The 26071-nt window shown below is 34.1% G+C and overlaps 1 protein-coding gene across 3 annotated transcripts in view; it reads right to left on the bottom strand.

The window, feature by feature from the left end:
- Positions 1-26071, bottom strand: part of NECTIN3 (nectin cell adhesion molecule 3) — a 129501-nt gene that overhangs the window by 58019 nt on the left and 45411 nt on the right. The window contains exons 3-6 of one of the 3 annotated variants that reach the window (XM_065913468.1): positions 20980-21276; positions 17556-17673; positions 13680-13831; positions 3334-7256 (exon numbers count right to left, since the gene is read on the bottom strand). In XM_065913468.1, the coding sequence (XP_065769540.1) occupies positions 6676-7256; positions 13680-13831; positions 17556-17673; positions 20980-21276 (1148 nt within the window). In that variant the 3' untranslated portion in view covers positions 3334-6675. Of the gene's footprint in view, positions 1-3333; positions 7257-13679; positions 13832-17555; positions 17674-20979; positions 21277-26071 lie in introns of those variants that run through there. The other 2 variants (XM_065913470.1, XM_065913469.1) reach the window with 2 other exon arrangements.

Genomic DNA, 26071 nt, shown 5'->3' on the forward strand with positions numbered 1-26071 from the left:
GGAGGCAAGACACGGGTGCTCTATGTGACAAGCGAACATCTGACTCATAAGCCGAGTGAGGGTATCGGCACTAACCCACGTCAGACACCAGTAAGCGCTCTCTCTGGGCGAATGCCATTCCTGCACAGAGGTGACAGATGAACGCCAGTAACGCAGGCACAAATAACAAAACAGAATCCTCCCAAGTGGCAATGCAAATATCTTACTCCTAACACCTAACCTGCATGTTACATTGTGAAATAAAACCATGGTAACCTAGTTAGATGTGACAAATCAAGCCCCCTCAGATAAACTAACTAGAAACCAAATAAAATACACATTTATATTCACTCCTCTTTAACAACAAACCTCACCCTAAACCCATACTGTGCTGAAATAGCTAATGTGAGGGTGATTAACATTGACAGTGGAAAACCAAACACCATAAACAGGAAGACTAGCGCTAAAAACAGTAGTTGGGATGAAAACTGTGAAGGTCCCTAAAAATGTACATCTTTCATTTGAATCTACTTGTTTCTGAGAGGTAACTGAGCTTTCAGATATAAAAACCAGTTGTCAAAATATACTCAGCATGGACTTAAAACTTAATCACTGAATCAAAAAGTGTAAAACCAAGATGAAAAAACAAATGAAGCACATTCATTCATACGGCTTTTCTCAAAAATGTTTTAGTGAGGAAAAAAGTTAACTTTCAAAATGAGGTACTATTATTATATTATTTACTCAAAGATTCCTCTTTTAGTGAAAATAATTAATCTTTTAAAAATGTTAATCAAATTTAAAAATTTTCACTTCTGAATATTTTATAATGCATATAGCAAACTTCTATGGTAGCACACATATAATTTAAACTCTACACATGAGAAGTACATACGAATTCTTAACTGATACGTATAGTCGTTTCAGTTGAAGACCACTGATCTAGAGAAGATAGATAATAACTAGAATAATGTGATATTATAGTAGAGATTAAGTTGATAAAAAATAATAATAAAAGCAGTTATTAACTCTGAAGGGAAAGGTTTCATTAAGCTATAATTTGAACTGGACCTTGAATACAGACTGACTTTCCAGTATGGCAAAAGGAGGAAATGGAATTTCAGGCCAAGGGAGCAGCATGAACAGTTACTAAGACATCAAAGTACATGGTATGGTAAAAAACAGAATGAATAGATCTAGATGTTACGTAGGCTCCCTGTCAGTAAGTCTAGGCTTTGAGCATCGAATCGTTGCTAATATTGTGCAAGAAAACCAGGTATTATGTGCCTGATAGAGGAACAAACCACCACTTAAGTAACCTTGCTCCCCAAAATTAAACATTGATCTTGTCAAGGCTCTAGATCTCTCAGGAGATGCAAGCAAGAGGTCCAAGCAACTGCACAATCCAAACTGGAAAACTGCAGGACAAATGAAGCTATTTCTTCCCAAGAAACTGCATGGGAGAAGTGTGGGAGCGGGAAGCGGCACATAGAGAACACAGATTAGAAGGCGTTTCAACCAACCAGGATATGGATCATACTTGGTTACTAGCTAAAACTGCAGAAAGAGATGATTAGCAATTTGAACAGTAACTGGATACTTGATATTAGGAATGATTCATTTCGGTAGAGTAATGAATCTATGATCACTTTTTCTAAATGTTCCTTATCCTTCAAGTTACAGACTGACATACTTAACAGATGAACTAACAATAATGGCAGGAGGGATCATGCAGACAGGAGTTTAAATGAAACAAGACTGACCATGAATGGACAATAACTGAAGCAGGGACATGAACACTCACTTCATTATTCTGTCTTACTTGTGCATATTTTTAAATAATTTTTTTTTTAAAGTCAAAGCCTCTAGGTTTTGTTACCTCTAACTTTGAGATCAAACTGTCCCTTCAACACGAGGTTTTTCCTGAGGTATTTCTCATAACTGAGACTGTGAAAATTAGGGTATCATGTCCATGTAGAAATAATATGCATGAACGGGAGTGAAGTCTTGAATTAGTCTCAAGTTTTGAGAATAACTTACACTACTAAACTTTCACTAGGTTTCATCCACAGTGCTCAGCCAGAATAAACAGCCAGTTGGTTGGCCAAAAAGTTCATTCTCGTTTTTTCTGTAACATCTTATGGAAAAATATAAACGAACTCTGTGGCTAACCCAAGGCAACTGAAATAAAACATCACAAAACTGAACCGTTTTATCCTTCGAAATTGAAATGCACGTGATATTATCAAGGTTCAAGAAAAGAAATGACCCCAAGCGTAGGTATACAGCAAAAGCTTTTGTAAGCGGTTCTTGGTTTTAAGCTCCTGATGGAAATCTATCACAACTCAATTCAAAGTAGATACACTTTTTTAAAAAACAGTGCTTATTGGAAGATAACAGAAGAAAACAAAGGCATTAATAGAAACAATCTAAAAACAAAAGTTGGTATATTCTGTACACTACTCAATGATTCTTTTGTGCATGAATTTTTATTGCTATAATAAGAATGAAATCAAACTTAATCCAGTCAAATTGTACGTTATTTGGAGGGGAAAAAAACCTGTGCTGCTTGCTGTAAAACAGTTTCAAGTTTAGAGGAAAAGTGTATCATAATTTTATTTTAGTTTAAATATTGTAGGCTTTCAAGCTTTTAATTATTTTATTTTGTTGTCTACACCACGCAGCATGTGAGGGCATGTCGGCCTTGGTTTCTGACCAAGGGCTGAACTCAAGCCCTCTGAAGCGGAAGCACAGAGTCTAAACCACTGGCGTGCCAGCGATCCCTGTACTACAATTTTTAAGGTCAGAATAAGGAGACGAATAAGAATCAATGTTATTCCTACCTGAAGCAGCTCATAAGCTGTAAGGTAAAAACACTAAATGCCAACTTAAAAAATGTCTTATGGAATTTGTTAATTCCAAACTTGAAATTAATATATAAAAAACTGATGTCAAAGTCACAGCAAAACACTTAAAACATTTTAACTGCTAGGGCTAAAGAGATAAGACAAGACTGTGGGGACTGTTACTGATTATATGTATATATGAAATAGGAATTTTATGATTAATTAAAAGTAAATTTTATAATAGTTAACATACCCAAACAGTTCCTCAAATTTTATTTAACTGTATCCTTAACATGGTATGGTTTTATTTGGAAAGAGAAATTAAATCCGTTTCTAATTCCACAAAACATCATTAATTAAAGGGAACTAGATTACAGAGACACACACACACACGCAAACACTCTCTCTCTCTCTCTCTGGGGACAAAGAAGGTAATCCATAACCATATACTTGTTACAGAAATATGCCTCTAAAGAATTTTTTTAAAAAATTTTTATTTAAAGATCTGTTGCGCAGCTATTGGGGCTACCACCGGATAAGTAACTTGATAAAAAAAAAAATCCCTGGTACAAATCAAAATTAAATATATCCCAACATACCAAAAATTTGAGAAAGGAGCTTTTTATGGATGATACATCAACAAGTAAATAAGAAAAACAATTCAATCTGTAAATAATTCCCGTTAAAATTAAAAATCAATATGGGTACCATTTCTTTCTTATACTTTACATTGATTACTTCCACACATTAATAACTTCTTGTTCATACTTTTGTTTTTAGCAGTATTTACCAAAAGCAAAATCAAACTCAAAACAGATGTTTTCACATCTAATATTGCTACATTTCTCTCAATTTTTGCACGTATACATTATACTTCCTACAGCCTCTTGTGCTAAACATTCAGCCAGGGATACCATTATAAAACTTTCTTATTTATGGCTATCAGAAGCAATACTATTACTGAAAAAGCTTAACGATTTCTTTAATGTTAGACTTATCAAATGGAAACCTTTCAGGCACATGGTAAAATACTAAATCTTTCAACTATAAAGTACTTCTCAAATATCACTTTTAAAGTTAACCCCTATCCTATTAAAGTTTCAAGACATTTCAATAAAAATGGAAAAAAAGGCAAGAGTTGAATTAATCTCCACTGTACGAGTATTTTAACCAGTGTGAAAGAAAACTCTAAAGTGAATACAAAAATGAAAAACCAGCCCAAATACAAAGGTAATAAATATAAACATGGCCAAAACACAGTAAAACTATTCTGCCATCTTTTCCAAGAAGAGAGTAGGAGTTCAACTCATCCATCAGTCAGCTGTGTACATTACTGATATTCAAAATTAATTTAACAAAATGTTTATTAATATGACTATGTTTACAAACAAGTCTCTATGTACAATAAACATACATAAAGTTCTAATAAACAACAGTGCAATGCTTCAGAAAGTCTTAAGCATTAGTAGCAAATTCTTAAAATTCTGAAGTCTTTTAGCTTGCCAAATGCTTTGGATTAAGGATACAGAATATATCAAATACTCACTTGCAGTTTTCCATGTCACCCTCTACTGCCAAAAACAAAACAAACCAGCAAAAACTAAACAAACAAAAAGTCCTAACCACACAATGACCACAACTGAAAAGGAAATTCACGATCACTAAGAAGATATTTATACTTTTAAAACACAGCTCCTGAAACACTGCTGACTTCCTTCAGATCAGACTCAGAGATCCGTACGATGTTCTAAATGGGGTTACCCTTCTCAAATTCATACAACACTTCAGACCACTGTTCCAAAGACGAGGTTCTGATCCAAAAAGGCACAAGTTTACATCTTCCAAAGGAAAAAAGCTTCAGACTCATCTTTCTATGGCCATATCATTACTAACATTTAAATTAAAAGTCACTTTAATCGTAAGAGTATTATCAAGAAGTTTTTCTTCCAATGATTTGGATTAAAGAGTCTTAATATTTACAGTGGTAAGCTATATTTAAAACAAATATTTTCAACAGGACATCAGCGAACTTTACCTAATTGTATCCTTAATCAATACTTTACTATACTGAGCATTTGAGGGAGAGAAAGAAAATAGATTTCAAACTTCCACAAAATACTGCTAGTTAAAATAAACTAAGTTATAATCACTGAGATTAAAGCCTTCACTACTTGCAAAATTCTATGAACATGTTAGAACTTTGCCTTATAAAAATATCTTTTTTTAGATCTGATGAGGATTGAGAAGGGGTAGGTTGAGAAGGCAAAAAAAAAAAAAAGTAACTACTTTGTCTTTATTAACAAAATAAGTCGATTTAGGGTTCTCCTACTAACTTCTATTTCAATTCCATGGCAAAACACCTAAAGGCAATTCTACAGTCCTTTTCTCAAATGAATAATCAACAGGAAAAATATATTCTATGGGTTACAAAGTAGTTGTCATTATTATAGTTGTATAGAATCCCACTGCAGAAGCAATTTAATTACCTCACAAAGAAGATCCACATTTGAAGACTTAGGAAAGATTTCTTTTGCAAAAGATGCATGATTTTTGGAAAGAATAAACTTAATTATGTAAAAATCAAAACAAAAAACCTCATGATGTTTCCAGTTTTAATTGGAAAAACAAAAATCTTGAAACACATACAAACATTTAGGAGAAAAGAGGGGATGGTTTGACGACATCCATCAGCAAGTGTTAGTGACAGGTTCTATAACTAAGATTTTTTTCTTGTTAAATCTCAAATTTCCAAGTTTATTCTATTTTTTCCTATATATATTTACCCGTTTGAACAACATCAATAATAAATGACTAAAACAAGATGGTCTACCACATTCTTTGCACAGATTCTTATCTGAAACATCTGTCTTATGTTTTAAAAAATGGTACTCCAATGCTTGTTTGCTTGTTTACATGGTTTTCCATATAGTGAAATGCCCTCTCTACACTCTATTAAACTATGTACCATCTTCTCATTATTATTCTTATATTTAGCACATAAAGCATTAAAACAAACTACCACTTCATGTACCAACGTTCGCATGACAATATAAGCATTGTCCTCCAGAGATGAAAAAAATTGTAATAATTATCATGTTTAAAAGGCATGTTTTTATTACTTTTAAATGTATTTTGGACAAAAATATTGATCAGCTAATTATGCTCTTCCACACATCATGTTCACTGAGTTTACTACCACAGTTTTTAGTGCAACAAAATACCTTTGAAAAGCCACTCTACAGTAATTATGGCAAGGCTCATTAAAATGCAGAGGTAAAGATTCCATTTGTATAGAAACATAGAAAACAATGTTTGAAAAGAAAAGGTGTTTCATCAAGCTGAATTTTTTGTATACTAAAAATATATATAAACATTTCTTGAATTAGTTTTATAGTCAATTTAGATGTAATATCATTTAGTGGTGATAAATTTTGAGAGGTATATGTTCAACAAACATTATACTTGAGATTATATAGTCTTAGGTAAACATTTAATACACAATGCCAAGGTAGTTTCCTTTTTTTTTTTTGTTTCTTTTAATTTTTGTACCAAAAAGTCATACATTTAATGTTGACATTTCTTCTTACCTGTGTGCCTCAGACCAATAAAGTACTCTGCATTAAAATTTAAATCTTGAGACAGTAGTATAGCATTGAAAAAAAATTGTAAAGCAGCTCAGATACATTGAACCCAGATTTTACATTTCCATTTGTCAAATCAGAATATAAAAAGTAAGCTTGAAAATCAAGTTGAAAAAGCTTATTCTTCCCCCAAGAAAAAGTATGAACAATCTGAAAATGATCAACTAGTATGAATGAAACATTGTACATTAAGTCATATTTAGTGGTTGCTAAACATACCACTCCCTCCTGGAAATTACGGAACCATCTACATGTGAAACTAAGTCATCTTCATTTTCGTCATACTGTTCATCACTGACGAACTTCATTCCCATTTTTAGATCTTCGTAATAATCCATTGGTCTTTCAAACCTATTGAGATTTTCTACATTGTTCCACTGCATTTTCTCAGGCTCTTCTAAATAGTCTTTCCGTATTAGATTGTTCACTGGATTTTTGTTTTCTTTTTTTACACTGTCTGGGTAAGAATCAAGCTCATCTTGCTGAAGAACATCTATTTGTGATTCTTTTTGCATATCTGATGGTGGAATGTAGTTCTTGGCAAAGTAGTCTCCACGAAACGTCCGTCTTCTCCTATAGCAGAATATTCCAGCCAAAACACTCACAAGTACTATGAAGAGAGCCCCGCCCACTACACTAGCAATGATGGTGCCGATCGTGTCATCCTTAATTGTTGCCAAAGTTGACAATGGGAAGGGCAATTTTTTTGGTTCTGTTGCTAGATCCTCGAAGTCAGCAGTTGAGGGATGCCACTGAATTGTAGGCTGAAGGGTGGTAGTAGTAGGAGGATCTAATGGAAAAAGTAAAGATAGACAAGACACAGAAAGGCAAAGAATGTCAATGCAGGCTGGTTCAGCAGCAAGCTGAAAGACAGCACAGTTAATGAAAATATATTCATAGTAACAATAGTTTTTCATTCTTAATTTAAGATCAGAGGGTAGTGATACTTCTATATATATATTTTTTTAAATAACAAAATTGACACTAAGTCAGTTACCAATCACATAAGGGAAGTGAAAAATTATGCATGGTGTAAATCCTAAATTTTCTATTCCAAGTTTAAGCACAATATTGTACTCTAAGAAAAGTATTTTTTAAAATAAAGAGCATTATTTAAATGTTATATATATACTATACAGCTGGCTTAAGAATTGTCATTATCAAAAAATTAAATCAAATCATTCATATGTACATTTTCTTAGCCAGTACAGTAGCATAAGGAAATAATAGAATGATAAAGTAAAAGAATGAAAAAAATTCAAGTGTGTTTTCTTAATATCCATCTTTACCTAATAGTTAATCTTTATTAAGAGGTGAACTTATCTTTAAAAGAATGAAAAACTATAGATTGTTAAGTGGCCGTAGTATAAGTTGTTGGCTTAATAATTCTCTCAAAAATATTTTCCTTAAATAAAGAAAATGCTTTAAATTTTAGAAAGCATGTATGTAGTATATACCATTATTTAGTGATTAAAAAAAATAAAAAGTACATATTTATACTATGTTAGCCAATCATGGGCTATTATCAAATGAGACTGACAGACAAAGAAAAAACATGTTATAAAGTGTTACAAAAATATCATCATCATGTCTATATCCCATGGGTAAGATATCTGAACATTTAGGAAATTTGAGAAATTTCAACCATATCTGCAAAATTCAATGTCACATTGCTTTAGGATGGAGTCTCAAAAAGAGCAACTAATATTTTAGAGAGAACATTCTAATGATACTTAAATATTAGATGCAAATGACCTTGTGTATTGCCATTAGATTATAGAGTAAATAGCCATTAATATTAAAAAGCAACTAAACATAAATAGCAAAAAATAAAGATTGGTTAATTATCAATTAAGTGGTATTTGCAGATCATGTTACACAAAATTCTAGAGTTTGAAGAAAGGATGAGTTCAAAATTCTTGAATTTCTTCATTGATAAAAAAATGATCCAAATGATAATCTCCTATAATTATTTTTTAAATGAGTGGTACTGACAGAGCTTTTAAAAAGTGATTGTTAGAAAAATACTAAATCTACATGGGGTAAGTTATTCTAAAATTACAAGCTAAAGAAAAATACTTACTGAAACAGGTTTCATCACGGAATGCCATATGTACAGAATGTGGTAAAAATTTAGCAAGTACAGTATAAAATGTAACAAGGACATTATAAGTAATTTCCTATGAGTGTAAACCAATATAACAGGCAATCCAGTCAAGTACCTTGAAGTTGAATATTATTTATCATAATATATGTAAGTGAATCAAAGAAGTTTTAATTTGTGAGAACATAATCACTAGTTGAATAAATTCAATCTTAAAATTGTGGAACAGTAGAATCATTTCCACTATAAAAGTAGTAAAGCCTCATATAATCCAATCCAACCTCACAGAACCAGGATATTAAAAATTAATCATTTATAAGATAACTCATGTATTTTCTGAGGAGGACTAATGGAAAAGTTTTACATATTCAATGTTGTCTTTATAATGATTACCAAAGAAAAAAGTATTATAATAAATGGGCATCAGCATGTTTAAACAAAAACACAAATTACCTAATTAACGATTTAAAATTCTAAGTTTGTGACAGCTCTTAATGAAATATTTTTCTCAGAATAGTACACCTGAGTTCTCGCCAAACATAAGATACGTAACTGTACATTTTTATGAAACATTCTTTAAGAAATCACCATTTTTTTCTACTTGTGATGTTTTTTATGTAAACACAAATGGATATCTACTGTTTATTTAACTGAGATTTAACAAAATACAGCTTTCAGAAAATCCAACTACAAAAAAACAGTAACCCCCCAAAAAAATCTATTTAAAAATCTTAGTCAGTGGTTCTAGAATTTTTTTTTTAACCTACCATCTCCTCAACTATTAAAAAAAAAAGAAGAAACAGAATAGCCTCACTGTCAACAAATCCCATGAAAAAGGGACTTTCACTAAACTTTACATTTTGTATCTTAAGCAACAGACAGACATATGATAATTCACATGAACCATTTATTCCTGCTTTCCAATTTTGCTCTACTCCAAGATAATTAACGGTGAGAGTCCTATCTGTGAAATGAAGCATCTAACAGCTACTTATTTATCAAGATTTAGAAACCCTTCCCAATAGCATTCTGTATTAATGCAGTTTTTTTTAATATTCTTTGCTAAATGTGGTAAATATATAACAAATGTAATAAACTAGTAGATTCTGAGTTCTCCATATCCAACTTCTCAATTTTCCCTTTTCAAATGAATTGAGTCCTGCCAAACAGGAAAACAAATAGTCCAGCAAAACCTCTGTAGCTATAAGCATGTTTTAGCCTAATAATTACTATGTTAAAAATGGAATGAATTGGTTCCTTCTTCTTTCAGACCATACAAATTGTTAAATAAACAAAATCTATAAACATTAAAATTTAAGGACTGCTAAGTTAAGTGTGCTTAATATGTGTGGATCAAATCAATTCGATTTGAAATTAAAGATTTGCACAGGAATATACTTTGATTTTTTTAAGGCATGAGGGAACTTAAGTGATACATGAAAATTTGCTTCTCTATTCTCAGAGAAGTAAGAGGGATCAGAAGAAAAAACCCACATCAAAAGCACTAGGAAAACACAATTTCATGCAGTCGGTTAGTATTGGGCAGAGTCATTGTACCATGATGAGTAATAACTAAAGTTGTATACTGCAATCTTGGATCCTGAATATACAAAAATTATGCCAATGTGGGAAAATGTATGACAAAATTTCAAATAACTTCTCTCGGAGCTAATAACTCTATTCTCTTCTGGGTTACCATTGAGTCTCCAAGTCATATGACATACTCATTTTACAAATATTTTAAAAAATCAGTAATGAAATTTTAAAATATAAATTTTATTATTGAGATGAAAATGTTGTCCTGGAAGAAAGCAAGAACATATAACTCACAATGAAAAAAGACTAACTTTCTGACCATTCATTGTGTAAGTTAGCGCCTTTTATTGTGATAAAAGTCTACTAGTAGACCTTAATAGCCATTTTGGAAAGGCAATTTATATCTAGGATACTAGATATAACTAAGAAGCTCTTAGAGAAGTTAACTAAACTCAGCATGGTATACTGTATTAAAGACTATGGATAGAAAAGTCAAGTCTAATTCCTGATGACTACTTAAAGAAAACCATCTCACATAATGCCATCTTTTTCTGAAGTATTTAGTGGTAATTAACTTGATTTTTCATATTTACTCAAAATGTTGTTTCCATTTTTATAAGACTTGGTAGAAATTGATTTTAAAATGTTTAAAGTTTATCATCAGTGTTACATTAGGACTTTTGCCATGAAAATAAAATTACATAAATGTAGATTCTGAGTTTTTTCTTCTTTCCTGATTGTTTTCTTCTTAAATGTATTCATGCATGCAACAAAAGTTTACTGAACACTTGTTATGTGTTAAGTATTGCTGCAATTGGTGAGAATATAGTATTGATTACAGCAGACAAAAATCTTGCCTTCAAGAACATATGTTCCAGTGGGGATAAAAACAGGCACGCATATAAATAAAACCAAATATGCAGTCTATCACATGGTAATATGCACCACAGAGAAAAAATAAGTCAGAGAGATGAAAGACAGACAGTAGTAAAGGGGTGAGAAGAGTTTCAATTTTAAATACAGTTGTGAAGGTGATATATGAGCAAACACTTACAGGAAGTGAGGGAAAGAGGTATGAAGCTATCTGAAGAGTATTCTCAGCAGTGTAAACAGCAGAGGCAGTGACTCTGAAATGTTCCTACTGTGTTCAAACACAGCAAACTGGCTGGTATGACTGAAGCCAAGCAAGCAAAGGCTATAGAGTAAGAGGTGAGCTCAAGAAGATAATTAGCACCAGAACATGGACAGAGCTCACAAATCGCTGTAGACGTCTGGTTTTCATTGGGGGCAAAGTGGGAAGTCCATGGACAGTCTGGAGTAGAGGTCTGATGTGATCCGGCATGCCCTCTAAAAGGGTTAATCTGGCTGCTCAACTGATGACAGGCTGAAGAGCAGGAATGGTAAATAACTGTTCTATAGAGAGGCAAGGGCTGCTGATGGTTTGTGCCAAAGTACTAGCAAAGTAGTAGAGAATTGCTAAGGTTTTGTATATAACATAATGAAAGAGTTCAGACCAACTTGTTGATGAATGGGGTGTGGTATGAGAAAAAAAAATCAAAATCAAGAATAAGTATCAAGGATTTCACGCCCTGAGCAAGTGTACGACAGAGATACCAATAACTAAAAGACAGACAAAGACTCCTAGAGGAAGAGATTTCATAGCAAAAGGCGTAAGAAAGATGAGGAGCTCAGTTCTGAACGCAAATTATACTTCTACAGACAAAGGGCTGTGTGTGTGCCAAGTCACTTCAGTCGTATCAGACTCTGCGACCTTATGGACTCTACCCTGCCAGGTTCCTCTGACCACAGGATTTTCCAGGCAAGAACCTGGAATGGGTTGCCGTGTCCTGCTACAGGTGATCTTCCCAATCCAGTGATCGAACCCACATCTCCTAGGTCTCCTGCATTAGCAGGCGGGTTCTTTACCTCTAGTGCCACCACTGAAGCCCCCATACGGGGTTAATGATCACTAATAGACAGTGGGACACACAAGTAACCAGAACTGGGAAATGGACCCAGAATACCAATGATATAAATTTGGCAAATCACCAATTGATAAGACGCTAAAATTGAGCCTTGATATTTAAATGATTACAAAATTAGAACGCACTGAGCCTAGGATTTATAAGTAATACTCCACACCAAATTCTGTACAACAGAAATAGTAAGTATGCAGTCCTTAGGTAACTACATTTTAAATATGGATTTCCTGTGGCTTCAAAATTCTTTTCTTTTTTAACAAAAAACCTCGAAGGGAAGAAGAAGAGACTAATATATTAACAGATTTATATCAAAGCACTGCTACTGGCAGGAAAGACTAGCTAGAGATGCACAAAACTATAATCTGCTTGTGAGATACATGCAAGAAAAACAACGTGTATGCCTACCAGGGGCCAGGCACTAAGGATACAATAATAAAGCAAGCACAGGCTGTTCAAACATGAAGACAGATGATTACGTAAGCACACAGCTACAAGCTGTGATAAATGCCATGCAAAACAATATGGAGACCTGTTCTTAGATTAAGAGGTCACAGAGGACAAAGAACGTGACATTAATGCAAGCTTAAAATTTCTCTAAAATCATGCAAAAGAATCTGAAAAAGAATAAATATATGTACACATACAAAACTGAATCACTTTGCTGTACACGTGAAACACTGTAAATTAAGTATAGTTCAATTTTTAAAAATTTATTAGTTTTAGACTGAACAGAGATAAACTCTAAATATCTATTATCAAATTACTATACAAACCTGTACTTCTCAAGGTTCTTGTCCTTTTTCCTCTCATTTTCCATTTGTTAGAAATAAAGATTACTACAGTTTTATAGTCAAGAGGAGATGCTTAAAATATTTATATAATCTTTATAAATAAGCATTCCATTGATAATTTATTATTTATAGCCATACCCGGGAAAAATATTTTAACTCCAACTATGTTTTGTAAAAACCCAAATTAATACTCAAACTGATGAAAACATTCACAGTGAAACAAATGAAATGCATAAAATCTAAATTCTTAGTGGCTTATGGCCCAACCAGAAAAAACATCTTAAATTTTATTTCATCAGCACATTTTCAGTAGCATGCCCACTTCACCTCATAGTAACTCAATAAGGCATAATCTCATATTGAGTGACAAAGATATTTAATAAGAAAGGTCATCAAAATGGATATTTTATTTATTAAAGACATTTGCGTGCGGAATAGCTGCCAAAAGCAAGCAAAAAATCCACTATTTATTTTTGGTATAAATACAAAAGAATCTAGAAAGGTACAGACTATATGTAATACTATAACTGAAAAATCAGCTATATGCATAGGTCTTAAAATGTGTATGAACTTACTGTATAGACATTTTGACAATTTTTAAGTCATGGAAAGCTACTTTATATATGAATTTCAGGTAGAGTTATTTTATCACATCTCTTTTAGACTATTTGGAAAACCTCACACTGAGGAATATGTATCTTCACAAGTACAAATTACTGCCTCCATCACAGTGTTATTGTTATTACTGTTGTTATAGAAATAATCTACATAACTCATTTTGTGAGTAGATAGTAACTTACCTGAAATATAGATGACCTTTTGATCACTTCTTTGGCCAAGCGAATTGGTCACTTTACAGACATAAACACCAGAATAATTGAAAGTCAGTGGATGGACAAAATGAAGAGTACTGTCTGAAGCCAATAAACCATCAGGCCACTGTCCATCTAACCTAGATTTTAAAAAGCATGAAATTAAATACCTTCAGATTCTACTCACTGACAGCTATTTAAGTAAGATATTACACTTTCCAGTTGTTAGAGAAAGAATCAGCATCATTTAGGTAAAATTCACTATGAAATAAAAGCATGTAAGTTATGAAATTTCATTTTAGTAGAGATGAACCAACAGATAAAGAACACCCATTTAGAACACCCATTCTTTTAAAATATCAATTCATATAAGCGAAGCTAGGCTAACATATTAGAGGGAATAGGAGAGAAGGAGAGAGAAAAATTATTTATTTTTAAAGAATTATATTCAGAAAACTGGAAAATTATAACTATTTAAAAACATAGCCATAGTCTTAAAAGAATTAAAACAATTCTTAGTGAATTATGAATCCATACATGATGCATCTACAATTTTCATAGTGAAAGTCATCACTTTGGCACATGATAACACTTTAGCACCTTCTGTAACATATTTAAAGAGGAGCATTTAATACTGAGCAGATAAACTCATACTGCACTGCAGTCCAAATATGGTTAACCTCTAAAGCAGCGACAAGGGTCTTCTCACAAAATAGTTTTGCTCACAAAGCAGGCGTTTGTAACAGTAAAACCAAGGCCCCTTTGCTACGGGTAATAACTCTTTTAAAATGATTTTTATACTAATTAGGCTAAAAGGTTCTATCTGGTGTACACATTACTCTATAAAGTATAATAGGAATAAAATTTCACTGTAAGAACTCTAAAGCTATTCATTGCAATGGAACTAAACGTATTCTGTTTTACATCATTGTTCCATGTTAGGGTATATCCCACATGGAGTGAGGAGGAACCAATTAAGTCTTTATTTTGAAAGTGTTTTACAGCCCATAAATTATTTTTATTAAGATAAGAGGATAAAAGTGAAGTAAACCCAGGTACTCCACTAGTAGTATAGTTCGAGTTAAGCAGATTTGCAGAAAGTTCATTCACTCCCTCACTCAGCCATCCACTATTTAATTACTAAGAACTGAACCATTCACCACACTCTTCTCTGCCAGTGCTGCTGGAGTGCACAAGGAAGGAAGATGTGGGCCCTGTTTGCAGTGGCCTCAGCACATGAGCAGACCAACTAATTACCCAGGGAGTGAGAACGAAGCACGCCGAACAGGCACAGAGAAGGGAGCAGCACGAGAGACAGGATGCTGCTCTGTGATCCAAACCACCGACAAAACCTTCTGGAGTTGCTGTGACTTAATTTAGCATTGAAGGGTAAAGGTAATATTCTTAAATTATTTAAAAAACAAAAACTTCATATCTTCTTAAGAGGACTTTGGAAAGAACACTTTTACAAACATCAGCTTTCAAAAGGTTAACTCTTTTTTCTGGACGTACAAGAACGAATATGAAGTCTATGTATCTTACCAATTGGCTCTGTACTTTGGGCCCTATATTCTAATCCCTTTAACTCTGAGAAATATAAAAAATGGCTTATAATCCTTTAAAGGTGTTTATTCAAATAAGCTAGAAAAATATAAATGCCATATTAAACTCACAACAAAGGACAGGCTAAACACCTCACAGGCTCTGTACCTACACTACATGGTTTAGATTCATCAGCTTTACTCTCACAAAAACTCTATGAAGCACTATTATCAATGAGGAAACGAAGGCTTAGAAAGGCTAAATGATTTATTCAAAAGACTGCTCCAAGTACAGACACCAGAATGAGAACTCAGAAGTGTATGACTTTCAGATATACCCTATCACACATCTTAACCAATGCCTGCTTCCCACTTTGAAGAAAATGTAAATGGAAGGCCTTCACTACTTTAAAACTTTATCTTTGCTTAAAGACAACAGGTTAACCAAACATTCTTTCTCTGATCCCACAAAACACCATCTAAAACAGGAGCAAAGGAATGAAGAACTACTAAAGACCAACAAGGAGAAAGAGAAAAGGAGGCAGAACTCACCACACAAGATGTGTCAACAAACTTTAACAAGATAGAAAACAGACAGGGAAAACCATATATGCATGAGGCCAGCGTTCCCCAGACAGAAGACGGACAAAAAGGACAGAAGCAATTCTGTCTCCAGGGGACGTATCTTGTGTGCCTTGAGACAGTTTTGGTGGTCACAGCTGAGAGTAGGGGAAGTGTATGCTACCGACTCTAGAGAAGCAAGGCCAGGGATGCCACTAAAATATCCTATAGTTCACAAGACTGCCTCCAACAACAAAGATTTATCGAGCCCAAAATGTCAGCAGTGCCAAGGTTGAAAAGCTCTGCTTCTGGCTGAAGAAGTCCTTGAAGGAGGCACACGAATAAGAAAGCAGCCAACTTGGACCAAAGAAGCCGCAGATCCAAAGTCTGACCCACTGTCCCGCAGAAGGCCAAAAACAGATTAGCTGAAAGTTGAAAAAACAACAGATTCCACTCGACCCTGCACAGATACCAGGTATTCATGATTCAGGCAAAATAATGAAGGTTAATTCACGAAAAAAAGAACTCCACTCTTCAATAAGTGGTATCTAAAGCTTCTTCAGGGAAATAACCTCCTCTATAGTAGAATCTACCCATTAAGTACTCCCCACTATAGAGAGTTTCCACTCAGCATTTTAATGCATCACTGTGAAATGAATGGACAACTGAGAAAATCAAGAAATATCTACAAAATAAAAGACCAAACAACAACAAAAGTACCTGGAAGAAAAAAGAAACAGTAAGTAGGAAACAGAAAAACTCTGCCAAGGAAGTAACTCTAGTATCCCAATTTAGAAACAAGAAGACACATCCATAAAAGACGAAAAGAATGCTATGAAAAAGAACAAAGAATAAGAAAACACTCTCAGAAACACTGAAAATATCTCAAAAGAAAATTTTCAATCAATGGTGGGGAAAAAATCAAAGAAATGTTGGGAGAACAACAAAAATTATTTGAAAACTGAAGAAGAAAGAATGTTTAGTATACAATAAACAGGAATTCTAGTATGAGCAAACAGAAAAGAAAAAAAAAAGAAAAGTAGGGGAAATGACCAAAAAAACAAAGGAGAAAAAAAACAGAGAAAAGAAAAGAGAGAATTCACAGGTTAACAGATAAAATTCTCTAGACTGAAAAGGTGGGGTTGGAGGGGGTGGAAGTTGCAAATACTGGGAAATAAGAATGAAATCTCAGCAGAACAGTGTGAAATTTCACCAATAAAGAGAATTAAGGCTTGTCAGTAAAAACTACACAAGTAAAAAGAAAGAATTATTAACCTCAGGAAAAACAAACAGTTTTAAAAAAATAAAAGAAAACAGAATTCTAGTATACTCCTTAGTTCTCAGTAAATAATATCTATCTATAGAGAGGCAAGGATTACACAATTTAAAGGCTGCTTAACGTCACTGAGATGACAAAGGGCAGGAATATGCATATGGGTATGCTTGTGAAGAGGCAGACATAAAACTAAATTTTCATTTTCATCATGAGTCAACAGTGTTAAAAGTTAGTAGTTCAGGAAGTCAGTTTAAGACCCATGACGGTAAACGCCAGGAGGAACTACTGAAGCTCCAAGGCAGCCCCTGAGAAGCAGATCTGAGGGGGCTGGACGGCGGGGGGAGGTGAGACAGAGAAACAGGCAGAAACCCAAATTTCCAGCTGCTGCTGTCATCATGTATTACACTGATAAAGACAACTTCAATACGCACTGAAGAACACTTCTGACTTTAAATAATTCCTCTTTAGAACTATCAACATTATTACCTGCTCCACACAGATTTGAAGGGTGGTGGATTTGCATCAGCATTACATTTGAGATTAACACCTTTTCTTCCCACGAACCAGTTTCCATCATAGCCTGTTACTGAAACCTCAGGAGCATCTATAAAATAAATGCATTACACAGCAGGTTATCTTTAGTTAACAATAGGTGCGATATACAAAGTGTTAACAACTTCCCAGCCTGAGAAGCGGTGTGCCCTCCTCCTCTCACACACACAAGAAGTAAGGAACGCGGTTTTCAGTCCCCACTGGCTCAGCGGTGAAGAACCCACCTGTCGAGCAGGAGACGTGGGTTCCATCACTGGATCGGGAAGATCCCCTGGGGGAGGAAATGGCAACCCACTCCAGTGTTTTTGCCTGGAAAACCTACCTCATGGACAGAGGAGCCCAGCAGGCTACAGTCCATGGGGTTGCAAAGAGTCGCACACGACTCAGCAACTGAACAACAACAAACTCCATAAACTCTGGGTATTTAACTAAACGAACGAATGGATGGTGGACGATGAGCACCAAACACTAGACAGCCACACGCATGTACAATGCTAGTTATTTTGGACACAATGGAAGAACATTCACAAGCTTACAATCACCAAAAGCAAAATATGAGTCCTATTATGATGCAGAAGTATATGAAAAAGAAAATATAGTAATTTGATAATGAGACATGACATTTAAGCACAAAGCCACTACATAAAACTGCCCTAAGAGATATCAATTATAAAAAATTATAAAATCCATACATTTAATTAATAAGTGTTATATTACAGTTAATATCATGTTAAAATTAATATTATATAATATTAAAATAAATTATATTATAATTAATATAATTAATATCATACACTTAATATCCACTGGGCATGAGAGAGATGACAAACTTTTTAAAACTATAATTACAACTAAAGTAAATTTTCTGAGGCTCAACTGTTCCAAAACATGAACTTTTATCCACTCAACGTACCTAAAGGTCTTTTAGCATATGTACTATATAATTAAATGAGTAATTATCCACATCTAACATCAATATAAATGTATACTTTCAAACTGTGAATTCCAATACTAATCATTCACTGAACCATCATTCGTTTAGCTCCTATTAAGTGACAGGCACTGTTTTAGATATTTAGTATCGATATTCTATATTTATAATACCTATATTCTAACAGTAACAGGGAAGATAACATTTTAAAAAATTTAACAAAAATCTGTTATGAGGACTAACAATGAAAAATATAGAATGATAAGAGAGAAGGTAAAGAAATGACACTTAAGTTTGGTGCAGAGACCCTCAGCCCTTCCGTGAGCTGCACAGGTAAACTAGACAAACAGCAGGCCAGATGGGATGTTAGAGAGACCAGGTCAGTCTTCTAACTACGCAGGGAAGCCTGAAGTCAAGGAAGGTTTACAAAAAACAGTGGGGAAAAGTTAAACTTCTTCTACTAAGGTATAAGTACCTTAATGATTTTAAAAGGCCTACCTCATAAATACCAAGAATTAACATTTTTCTAACTTAAAATTGGTAATAATTAATGTTGCTGAAAGAACAGTACAGATATGTGTGTTTATTTTCAACAAAGAATAAGATAGATACTAAAGTATCCTCAAAGAATACCTCTAAATTTTGAGATATGAATTTTGCATATAAGATTTTATCTCCTCAAACTTTGTTGACATGTTTTTTAGGGCCTAATTAACAACAGCAAGAAAGAATATTTTAGGTATAGGCCAATAAGTTTAAGCTGTAATTATAAAGTCTTACATCAGGAGAAATATTTTTATATTTTAAAATTGTGTTTAGGCAAAAAAAAGTAATAGTATACATAATCGATGAAAATTTCAGTCATTATTAGACACAGGGAAGAGAAAATACATATGAGAAAAATATTAATGGACTTATAACTGAATCTAAATTTTATAAGAAAAAAGAAAAATTTAAGAGTATGTACAAGACAGAAAAATGAGGAGAAAAGAAGGTATAGCCAGCCATCTTTATGGGTTCAGCTTCTGTGGATTCAATCAACTGTGCATGGAAAATATTCAGGAAAAAAAAATTCTGGAAAAGTACAAAAATCAAAACTTGAATTTGTTGCATATCAGCAATTATTTCCATAGTATTTACATTGAATTTGAAGCTATTTATATAACATTTAAATTGTAGTATGTATTATAAGCAATCTACAGATGATTTAAAGAACATAGGAGGATGTGTGTAGGTTATATGCAAATTTTTGCCATTTTATATAAAGGCTTGGAGCATGCCAGGATTTTGGCATAAGCAGGAGTCTTGTAACCAACCCTTCATGGACAAATTACGAGAAGGGACTACTACTAGGACTGTATTTGCACTCAAGAATACAATGGTAATAAAATCCACATAAGACAGCTTCTCAAGTTTAACTCTATAAATGTTGAAAAAGATCCTTATAATTAGTTTTCAAAACAATCATACCACGTGTAACGAATATGTGTAAATTAAAATTCCATGCATGTCATATCAAAAAAACAAAACAACAAAAAACAGAACATTTCCTTCAAAAACCTATCTAGATTTATGATCTGTGCATGGATGGAAATGACACAAGAACCCAGAGACTTTTCATAATTTTATCTTTAACCTACTTAACTTTCATTATCTTTACTATAAGCTATCTGCATTTCTCTTGCTCAAATTTTAAAATGCTACAAAAAGACTATATAAAAAGTGAGAAACTTTATAAAAAGGGGAAAGTATATACACATATGTATCATATACATATGATATCCACACACACACACACATATATATATATCTCCACAAAAATACACAGATAAGAGAGCATCTCTTAAGAAAAAAAGAAGCACAGGATGGGCCCACTTTGAACTTTATCTACTATCCCAACGATCACTTTACTGTTTTACCTTTATGAGAATCTTAGAATGTCATCAACAAAATGTGACTACAAATAATATTGAAAGAAAAAATTTTCCAGCTAATTAAAATGCATCTAGCAAATTAAAGATTCTTACTGAAAATATCATGGGTAGCACTCATAAAAATGAACAGCTAAATTAATTGGATTGAAGAAGCAACTGTTTTTCTCCAAGTTCTGAACATTCTGAGGTACAAATTTCCACAATTCACCTAAGTCTAGCCTATTTTTAAGGTCTAAAAAAGACAAGGCTAAATAATTTAAAGTGAGACAGCAACTTTAATCATTGCCTTTACAAACTAACAATAATGTTCTGGTTAAATGAAATTTCCATGAAAATATTTTTTTTTAATTAAGAAAAAATGTCAACAAGGAAAATATACAACAATATATGGATACTACATATTCAAACTAAATACAATTTGATACAGAATTATGTTAGAGGAATAATATTAAAACACATAATGCTTAAAAAGCAAACATTATCATTTACTTACACTGTATATCTAATATGACGGAATATCGGATGTCCTTTTCCAAGGCTGGATGTTTTACAACGCAAGTAATTCTCCTTCCTTTGGCAAATCTGGTAGGAAAAAGCTTGTATTGGCTGACAATTGTTGCTGTTTCATTTGGAAAAGAAGTTGTGGTGGATTCCATTTCTCCAAGATCACCTTCCCAATCAATATGTGCAACTGGTTTTCCAGTGGCTGCGATACAAATGGCTGCTACTGTTTCATTTCCTCCATCAATTAAAGAATCTGGCCCTTTTATCAGGCTCACAGTAGGTTCAACTGTTTAAATTTTAAAAAATTAGTTACATTTCAATTAAGAGCATATTTACTCCTTCCAAGCCACATCTAGCCACATTTCATAAACTTAGGGACAACTGAATGTAAAATACACACACACAATGCCAACACCAAATGGATTCTTAGAACCAGAGAAGATTGAGTCAGGCCAAACTAGAAGCAAGACTTCATATCACCATCACAAAGATGGTTCCCCTGCCCTGATAGAGACACACCTTTTTTTATAGGGACAAATGAGTTTCTTCCAAAGTTAACATATAAAAAAAATCTGCAAATTTGATCATAATTTCCATTAGGAGATTAAAGGTACTATTATTCTGAAATGGAAAATAAAAATGCAGTTTTAATATATAATGCTTCAAGTTGTGGCAAAAATGTTTATATTTAAATTACAACTGTTAAACTATAGTGTCATTAACAGCTATGCTTACTGAAACGTACTTGCTACCTACCTTTATCCGATATAAGAAAGACCCTCAGCAGGAGAAGTGACCTTAGTATTAGACCCTTTTAATCCACCCTCCACAGACATGCTAGCAATCTCTTCAGATTTTCCAGTAAATTTCATGTGCTCCTTTCTGTATAAATCCCTTAGTACTCACTTTGTGTTCTTTGGCTCCAGCCTGTAGTTTACTGTGTCCATTAAGTTTTTAATCTAAAAGACTTTTTTCATTTCCAAAAGTTTTAATTGGTTCATTTTTAAAATATATTTTTGTCTCAATTTTCTGTTCCTGTGATTTATTCATGTAGGATCATTTAGCCTTCAATTATTATTTTACAATTGTTTGTTTTACTTTTAGATCATTTAGATTTGCATACAATTGTATAAATTATAACTACTTAACTACTTATGTACTTAACTACTGTATGGTTAACTACCTATGGTTAGTCTTAACTACTGTATGGTTCATTTACTGTTGAATATTGGTGGTTTCCTCTTTGGAAAAAAATGATTTTTTAAAAGACATTTTCACTCATGTATCTTGGTATATGTGTAAAAAAAGTCTCTCTAGTTTTCCTCTTGCTTCTATGTTTATTTCCAACTTTACCAAGTGAGCCCAAAAAGCTTTCCAAAGTACCAACTTACTCTCAGCCTTAGCACTCCGGTTGGTCCCAACACACCCACTGCAGTTCACACTGTCAGACTTCTCAGTGTCTGACAAGCCTGTAAGTGTATAACAGCATATAATAGAGGCCCTGATTTTAATTTCCCAGATTATAAATGACATTAAAAATCTTGTCTTGTTCATGAGCCATCTGGGGTTTTTCTGAAAATACCTATTAAAGTCCTTTTTTTTTTCCTTACTGATTGGGGAGAGTCCATTTCTGATTATATGTGCAATATCTTCTACCATTTAGGGCTTCTCTCTCTATAGTGTGTTTTGATGAGCAGAAGTTTTTAATTCAAATGTATAAAATTCATCAGTTAACTGTTTTTTATATACAGGCACACCTCACTTCATTGTGCTTCTGCATTATTCACAAACTAAAGGCTTCTGGTAACCCTGTATTGAGCAAATCTATTAGCATCATCTTTCCAACAGCATTTGCTCACTTCCTATCTTTGTCACATTTTGGTAATTCTCACAATATTTCAAGCTTTTTCATTATTATTATATTTGTTATGATGATCTGCAATCTCGGATGTTACTACTGTAAAAAGATTAAAACTGGCTGAAGACTCAGATGATGGCAAGTATTTTTTAGCAATACAATGATTTTTTAGCTAAATTATATACATTGCTAAGACAATGCTATTGCACGCATAACAGACTACAGTGTAGTATAAACATAATCTTTATAACATTGCGAAGCCAAAAAATTCATGTGACTGTTTTACTGTGATATTTACAATTACTATGTGAAATTAATACACACACACACACACACACACACACGCACGCTTTGCTGGTGGCTCAGATAGTAAAGAATCTGCCTGCAGTGAAGACCTGGGTTCAGTCTCTGGATGGAGAAGGGAATTCTCCAGGTTTCTTGCCTGGGGAACCCCACGGTCAAAGGAGCCTGGCAGGCTATAGAGTCCATGGGGGCATAGAGATGGACACGACTGACACTTTCCTGTTCTCTGCAGAAATTCAATAATTTATTGAATTTCTTATCCCTTCAAATGGTAAGCACTGCTGTTTAACAGTCTAGGTCAGATAATTCCAACATCTCACACAGGTCTATTTCTCTTCTTGTTTGCACTGGCTGCTTCTGGGGCCTTCTTTACTTGTATGCCTGGTCATTCAAGCAGATGCTTGAATTTGTATAATTAAGGTAGAAATAATTTGAGGCTTAGAATACAGGACCTTTCTACCAGAAAAGATCTTTCTTTTCTTCTGCTAAGCTAGCTTCTAGGAACACTATCCAGCCCAGGACCTCAATTTCAGATTACTCAAGTGATATAAACCAAGCCTCAAAGTCTGTAATAAGGCTGTTTTACTGTGGGTGAACCACTCTTCTGAAAATGTTAAGTTGCTGGGTACCAGGAGAATATAAGAAAGGTTACTAGACATCCCATCTCGAGCAGACTTACATTTAGATATTTGTCTCTCTCACTTCTCAAGGATCTCAAAATCTTAGCTCATCATCTTAGGTATCTCTACTGAATTGCTGAATGTCCCCAAGGTTGAATATAGATTTCAGCTTTCAGAGCTAGGTTTATTTCTATGTTTCTACTTTTTCTTAGATTTTAGTGTGCATTCCTTACTATGTTGTTATTTCTTTGAAGTTCTCAATGGTTGTTAATATTTCACCTGTCCATCCCCCAACTATGGCAGAGTCGGTGTGAATAACCTGTGCCGTCAATAGAGGTTTTTATCCTTGAGGAAATTTAAAAATTATTTTAAAGTTAATTTTAAATTATATTATTTGTTTCTTCTGAAGGGAATCAAACCCCTGGGTGTAGACCACACTGGCTTTCTAAAGTTACTTTTCTCATACTCCCCAGCGTTTAGCTAACTTCCCTGCACTTCGTCCCGAGAGGTTTTGCTGCTGCTCGCTCTCCTACCCAGGGCCCTCTACACTCTGATCTGGAGGAATACGGCGTTTTCCCAGCCCTGTATTAACACCAGGATTGTGAAGACCACTTCTTTCTGTTGGGTCTTTCCCTCACCTCCAAAGTGTCTTCCATGTGTACACAGTAAGTTCTAAACCAAAGACTTCAGAGGGCCCTTCTGTAGGTCTCTAAAGCACACATTCTTTCTCTCGGATACTCCCTTCTTTCTTTCTGCTCCACAAATTCTAAACATCTGTCCAATCCATCTCTTAAGAGTTGTGTCTGATTCTTAGGGACCCCATGGACCGCAGCCTACCAGGCTCCTCCGTCCACGAGAAGAGTACTGGAGTGGGGTGCCATTGCCTTCCTTGATATACTAATATAGTCATTATCATATACTTTACTTCTTTCTCTTTATTTTTGTTTCCAGTGTCTATATAAATGTAATCATGGCATTCCTACAAATTTATGGCTCATTTTATTTTCAAGCAGGAATACTTCTCTTAACTATAATTTTAACAACTATATAATATCTCATACATCAAGAAGAAGCCATCAATTATACAACAACTTTTCTGCTATGGGACATTTGTTGTTCAATTTTCCCAAAAAGGTTTTGCTACATTACAGTCTCTTAATTCAGCTGTCTCTCACTACCACTCCTCTGAGACTCTAATGCCACTGTCTCTGCCTAATCTACACACTCAATGCTCTTCTTTGTCTATTTTCTATGACTGACTTGGTAGAAATCTGATACTTAGTGCAGTTCTTCCCAATCAGTTCCAAAAGAAGTAAGTTCTAATGCCTTCAGGTATCTGCTCTAAGTGATGAGTTAACTTCTGGGGTATGCATTTAGAATGGTAGCAGCCATGTGCCAACCATGCACGCCAGGCCGCTTGGTCGTGTCCGACTGTGACCCCATGGACTGTAGCCCACCGGGCTCCTCTGTCCGTGGGATTCTTCAAGCAGGAACGTTGGAGTGGGCTGCCATGCCCTCCTCCACGGGATCTTTCTAACCCAGGAACTGAACCTGCATCTCTCATGTCTGTGGCATTGGCAGGTGGGCTCTTCACTGCGAGTGCCACCTGAGAAGCTATATGTGCCAACCACAGGAGCACTGGAAAAAACGGGTCACTGAAATCACTTCTGTCGGGCTTGATTCTCACTGTGGGAAAATGTGCTAGAGCAATCTTACAAACTTTATCTTCTCTTGATATAAATAATATTACTCTTAACAGTTTTTTTTGCAATGCTATGTTTTTGAACTGTTCATCTCTATTTCTTCTAATCTCTGCCCGAATAAAACTTCAGTTACTTTCTGTATGTCTCTTAAAAACTTTTATCTGATAAACACTATTACCTGAATGATCCCTAATTTTATTCACTTTTGATACAAAATTTGGTGTCACTTGTCTATGTATCCTCCAACTCAGTAAGCCAAAGGTTGAATTCATCATCTCATCCTCCCAATCCCCAACATGATTTTCACTCAGAAATGCCAATTTAAATTAACGGCAACATAATTTACTCAACCACTAAGGCTCAAAACCTGTTACTGTTCAAACCTTCCTGGTTTCTTATATACAGTCAGTTACAAAGTTCTGTTAGTTTTTCCTTCCTAAAAGCTCCCTTCTTCACTTAAGTGGCATAAATTAGAAAATTAACTTCAAGCTTTCATGGCCTCCTACCTGAGGAATTATGACTTCAGGACTCTTCATTTTAATCCATCAAAAACACCTGACTGATCTTCCTAAATCAGAACTTTCATCACATTACTTA

Source organism: Muntiacus reevesi, chromosome 21 (genome assembly GCF_963930625.1).
Source record: "Muntiacus reevesi chromosome 21, mMunRee1.1, whole genome shotgun sequence".
NCBI classification, from domain to species: Eukaryota; Metazoa; Chordata; class Mammalia; order Artiodactyla; family Cervidae; genus Muntiacus; species Muntiacus reevesi.